The 6,000-nt window shown below is 40.3% G+C and overlaps 1 protein-coding gene across 1 annotated transcript in view; it reads left to right on the top strand.

Annotated features, from left to right (window-relative positions):
- The first annotated feature begins 351 nt into the window (after positions 1 to 351).
- LOC137913800 (receptor tyrosine-protein kinase erbB-4-like) overlaps positions 352 to 6,000 on the top strand; it is a 99,645-nt gene continuing 93,996 nt past the window's right edge. The window contains exons 1-2 of the mRNA XM_068757436.1: positions 352 to 379; positions 683 to 834. Coding sequence (XP_068613537.1) covers positions 352 to 379; positions 683 to 834 — 180 coding nt within the window. The remainder of the gene's footprint in view (positions 380 to 682; positions 835 to 6,000) is intronic.

Below are 6,000 nucleotides of genomic sequence, written 5' to 3'. Positions count from 1 at the left end.
CCACACATGGACAGGCAACCACACATGCACACACTCACACCAATGGACAATTTAGAGTGATCAATTCAATGTCTTTGAATGGGGCGGAAACCGGAAAACACTTGCAGGCACGGGGAGAACATACAAACTCCACACTGATAGGCATCGAACCTGGTACCTTCTTGCTATGATGTGACAGCGCTACTCACTAGGCCACCGTGCTGCCCTTCAAAGAAGTCTCACTCAGAATTTCATCAAATGAAATGTCTGATTTGAAGTAATTTGGTGTCTTTCTAATTATGTGTGTGTGTGTGTGTGTGAATGATGTGTGTTCTTTCATGCTTGAGTGGGCAGCGACATCTGATTGGGCAGATGGCTAGTGTCATCACGGGGGCAAGGTGTATGATGGGTTGAATTGAGTCTGTTTAATTACACGTCAAGCGAGCAGCCCAGCTACCCACTAAAGCGCTTCCATGTGGTCCAGGTGCCCTGACTTTTGGCACAAAAATCTACCATATTCAAAATGTATCACGATACAGGGATCATCCCACATGCACCATTCGAAGACCACCAACAAAATGTGTTTTTGCTGGTTTTAAATCACCCCAAAAACATGAAAGATGTATTTTCTTTCTAAACCAAACACTGCTATATCTACAATGACTGCATTAACACCTCATTCCTCTTTTCCTCATTTCCCTAGTGTGCACTGGTACAGAGAACAAGCTAAGCACGCTATCGGACCTCGAGCAGCAGTACCGCACCCTGAGGAGGTACTACGAGAACTGCGAAGTTGTAATGGGGAACCTTGAGATCACAAGCATCGACCGCAGTCGGGACCTCACCTTCCTCAGAGTAAGGACAAAGCAATAGGGATGCTGATATTTGGTAGTGCATATATCTGGCAGTCTCATTGTACACAAGTGCGATATTTGTTTCATTGGTTTAGTGTACAAATATATTTTGGTGAAAATGTCTGTTCCACACATTTAGGATTTGTTTGATTAAAATAACACGCCTAAATTGTTCTGGCATGCGTCACCATTTCAAACCCCTGTAAGAATCAAAAGAAAATTGAAACAAACATTTTAAAGATTCACTTATCGTTATCTGTCATTAGAGTAAATTCTACATTGTCCTTATTTTCAGGACATTCTGGAACTTCCATAGAAACATCCACAATATGCGAACTTTGCGCAAGAATCTATCTGAAATGAAATGAACAGTTCTGTGTACTTTGTCATCCATGTCTTTTCATTTGACCTTTTTAACCAGAGAATGCCCTTAGCTCAGACGCCTCTAAACCAATCACCACTCAAATTAGTATCCGCATAGCCAATGACAAGCAGCAAAGAAAGTCCTTCCAATCAAGGTTAATCAGACTTCGTCTTTCCAGGCTGTTCAACTGATTGGACTCTCATACCATTGATGACTAAACGCATAATAAGCAAAATCCAAGCAACTTGATCAGATTAATCTCCCTTTGATGAAATGGAATCCTCAGGCAGAACAGGCAGTGCTTTGGGACTAACATCAACTTTTATCATGTAGAAAATATTCAGAGCATCATTCTTGTGCTACACTGAGCATAAAAACAAAACAATGCTGTTTTAGGAAGGAACAGATGTTGTCATTATTTGCATGATTTATAGCTGCGGTGAATGTTGCACAGATTTTGAGGCAGTACATGCTGTTTGTATGAGGGAGTTGCTTACATACATTTTTTGGCTTGATTGACAGATGCACACACATACCAAAAGTGTCTCATGACAGCACTCAGTCCTCCAGGGATCCAGAGCAGTAATAGTGCAGTAATGAGAGGTCAGCAAGAGGCAAGATAAGTTGCTGTAGTGAAATCTGAAAAGGAAAAAAAAAGTGCTTTTTGGCAAAATCGGATGCTGCTGTTGACCTTTGTGGCCCTCCACTTCTCAGGAACATCACCCTCGACCATTCAAACTGCACTCTGCACTGCTAACGCCATCCAATCACAATTGATTCCCATTTATCTTGGGTCTATTGGGCTCCCTTGGTGTTACACTAAAGTGCTGACTGCGCTAATGGGCGAGTATTGCTGTATGAATGTGCTGGGCTACAGAGAAGGCATTTCACATGGAGACAAGCTACTGTATGTTTTCATATTTTGCTCCTCATAGCAATAATTTTAAGTTAATATAAGGAAACAATTTTATTAAATCATTTAAAAAAATAATGGGCATCTCACATTAGCTCAATAGAATCAGAATAATCAGAATTCTTTATTAATCCCAGAGGGAAAGTCCATCAGCAACAGTGCTCCACTCAACAAGACTATATAATAATAATAGCAAGGACCAACAAATCAAGATCTATCAAAGCAGCAAGATAAAATATTAGGTCATTCAGTCTTCTACATTGTGCAATCCTTGCAATAACCACTATGATTCAAAACTGAAATTAGATAGTAAGACCAGGGAGCATTAAGCTCCAGGAACTCAGATTAAAAATACATAAATAAATAAATGAAAAAAAGGCAAGAGAGACGCAGTTCTGAATGCACAAGTGTTTGTTGTTTAACTGCACACAGCCAAATCCAAAAACCTTGAAACAACATTTAACAATATATCATCTGCACAAGATAATTTTACAAACTTGTTTTATTTATTTTGTGGGTTAAGGTTAAAAAGGTTACAATCATTCTATGTCTGCTTCTACATTACACCAACGCTCATTTACAAAAGGGCTCCCCATGGCGACAACTTGCCAGGCTATTCCACCTCTCTGAAGTTGTCAATTAACATAGGCTAATTAATAATGCTAATTAAGAACACAAGGTGCCAAACACCAGGGGAAAAAGGGCAGGGTGCAATGTATATTTTTAGGGGATATTATTATGTTTAAGATAAAACACATTAATAACATCCTTCCCTTGGGAGGAAAAACTTCACCTTGAAGTATTGAAATAGAAAAAAGAAAAAAAAAAACTATTGTGCAGCAGCTTACCATACCACCTGTCTCTGTGAGGTGATTGAAACTGATGCTTCTGCATTGGCTCCTTCTTTTCAAGATAGCCGATAGATTGATGGTTACCTCCCCCCCCAAAGCCCCCAAACAGCTTTAGCAGTAAATAGAGTCCATCTTCCAAACTGCCTCCCCGACAGATGAATCAAAGCTCGCTCTGTGATTAATAACTGCATTTCAGCAGTGAGGCGTTCAGTTCTCCACTCTCGTATGTGTTTGTTCTAGCCAACGGTCTTAGCAGACGGCTTTGCCAATGTCCAGTGTTGACATATTCAAGATTTACATCAGTCATATATTCGTGAACCCTTTGAATCTTATTTTCCTCAAATTATTAGAGTCTAATTCAAAGAACATGCACGTGCATACTGAAGGCATGCACATCAAGGACATCTAGTTTTCTTCACTGGAACACAGACGCAGGCGAAGACACTCTGGCATCTTTCTTTTCCCTCATGTATATGTCTCCCATGCACCCATACGGAATATGTGATTATGAAATATTCATGTTTCCCTTTCCTCCCATCTTCCCAGAAGGGACACAGATTGTTTGTATTGCCATCATAACCATTAGTAAACATGCAACCTTCTCCTCAACTTTAATGCGGTGATCAGATTTTTTACCAGCTCAGTGCCAATACACTGGCTCACCACCTCCCCGTAGTTGTATATAAATTATAGAAATAGAATTTGCAAATAAGCATTTAAAAAAATCAGGAAAACACAGAAGAAGCTTCGGGCCTTGACACCTGTGTATTGTTTTCTAAAGTGGTGTATTGGACTAAAATGAATAAATAATTAATACAATATTATTCTAATAAGATATCAGAACAATGTGTTATTATTATTACTATTATTGATGTTGTTGTTAATTGATTTATTGATGGATTGTATTGATCCTCAGAAGAAAGAAGGTTTATTCCCTGCATTTTACCCATCCCTGGGTTATTATGTACAATAAACAAAGGGAAGTTAGTATTCTAATAGTGTATCAGACAATTACATGCTACATAAATTGTACATATGATATACCTCCAGATACTATTGCCTACACAAGAAAGTAGCATCTATTTCTGCATTCCATCTCCTTCCTCTGCCATCTTTCCTCCTTAAATTTTTTTTACTTGCAGTTTCGTCCCTAAGGCACCATCAGTGCCCTCCTCAGCTTCTTAATCGTTGATGTACTGTTAGTTGAGTTCAGATTACATTGGCCCGTTGCTCCTCAGCAAACTCCTTCAATATTAATGAAGACTGATGAAATGCTAGGGAGCCCTTGTCTTTCAGGCTGTCCTAGATTGGATTGACAATTGCAATTAGCGTCCCCTCAAATTCATTTCTATCAATTTAATTTGACATGAAGAAGGACCGTGGTCTGGAGGAAGCAAGACCAATACTAGAAATCATTCCCGAGGAAAAAGAATTGGGAGGAAAAATGGGGCGACTGAGTTTGACCAAGAACTAATTGGTAAAACAAGGTATAGTTTTAAGGTCCCATATTATATTTTTCCACAAGTTAACGCAGTTCTCAGGCACTTATATGAAATATCTATGCCAGTCTTTGGTCAAAATAGCAAACAGATGCTGCAGGTCAGCGTCCGCCATTACTGTCTCAAACAGCTCCGTCAGAAACGCGCTAAACCCGGAAGCAAAATGCGCTACCGTGGTGACCGTGAGGGCCGTTTTTGGCACAAAATATTTGTTTTTTTGCCAATTTTCGCCGGAACATTATCATAAAAAATAAACGTCATAATAATAAACTACTCTGCTCTTCTTCTTCGACTCGTGCAGTAGACAGGGAGAGCGTTTATGTGCGGAGGGAAGACAGAGGGAAGAGTGTCTCTACACACGCACGCACACACTCGCGCTGAGCGCAGCCTAGTGATCCCTGTAAACTTCATTTCTATGTGGTCTCCTGGACACACAACACATCAACCTTTCTCCTCATCATCATGTCCACCAGCTCTCTAGCTTTTCCCGTCATCGTCCCAACATTCAAAGTCCCTACTCTCAGTCTTAAACTCTTCCATTCCCTCTTCTCTCGTGCTGATGCACCCATTTTCCTCTTCTTCATCTCTGTCTTCGGCCCACAGTAATCTGATTTCCAGCAGCTTCCTGTTGGTCAACAATGCTGGTGGCGCTCGTTGTTAACCCTGGCCTCCTTAAAACATTTACTGACATTTTTACTTTTTCAGAGTATAACTTCCTGGCACGATAGATGGATAACTTACCACACTTACTAATACAAAAAAAAAAAGAAAACGTTTGCTAGTCATTAATCTAAGGTGTTTTCTTTCTAGCATTTCATTCAAAGTCAGCTGGTCATCAGTTTATGGTGTAACACTCAGACAGTGTTCAGTCTGAGGACTAACCAGCAACCCCACTGTCTTTCCTTGTTACTATGCTTTTCTTGGATCTGCAATGCTGGCTTCCTTTTGTGTTCGCATCAACCCTCCTTTCCACGCCCATCCCCAGCTCTCCTTGTGCTAACTAGTCAGTGTTTGAAGAAAAAACTCATTAGGATTACATAGCCATTTAGCTAAGTGACAAAGGGTGTAATTGTACCATCCATCAATTGGATGTAATAACACACATGGAGGAGCTAAATGTTGATTAGACCCTCAGCCAATTTCACATGTTTTCTTTGGGGGGAAGGGGGGGGGGGATGCATAGCCAGAGGAGACTGGGTTAGTTGATGGGTTGTATGTGGCCTGGGGCAGTATGTTAGTTGGGGTCACTGACCCTTGCAAGTGAAATTAACTTGAAAACAGTGTCAAAGGCAAGCAATTTATCACTTTGTGTTCCAAGCTATAGCTTTTTTTTATTGCTCAACGCAGACATGCAATCATCATGTCACTGGGTGTTTCCATACTATTCTTATAGTCCTCGTTTGGCAGCACATAAGGAATTGTAAATTAATGTAAAATACGACTCCACGTTGACACAGACGATTTAGAACACAATCAACACTTTGATTTGTCATTTGCCTTTCAAGGCTGCTTCCTACCAAAGGAGAACCGAACTGAGTCA

This window comes from Brachionichthys hirsutus, unplaced genomic scaffold (genome assembly GCF_040956055.1).
Source record: "Brachionichthys hirsutus isolate HB-005 unplaced genomic scaffold, CSIRO-AGI_Bhir_v1 contig_909, whole genome shotgun sequence".
NCBI classification, from domain to species: Eukaryota; Metazoa; Chordata; class Actinopteri; order Lophiiformes; family Brachionichthyidae; genus Brachionichthys; species Brachionichthys hirsutus.
Note: the sequence above shows the minus strand (reverse complement) of the source record. Positions and strands in the feature narration are given on the sequence as shown.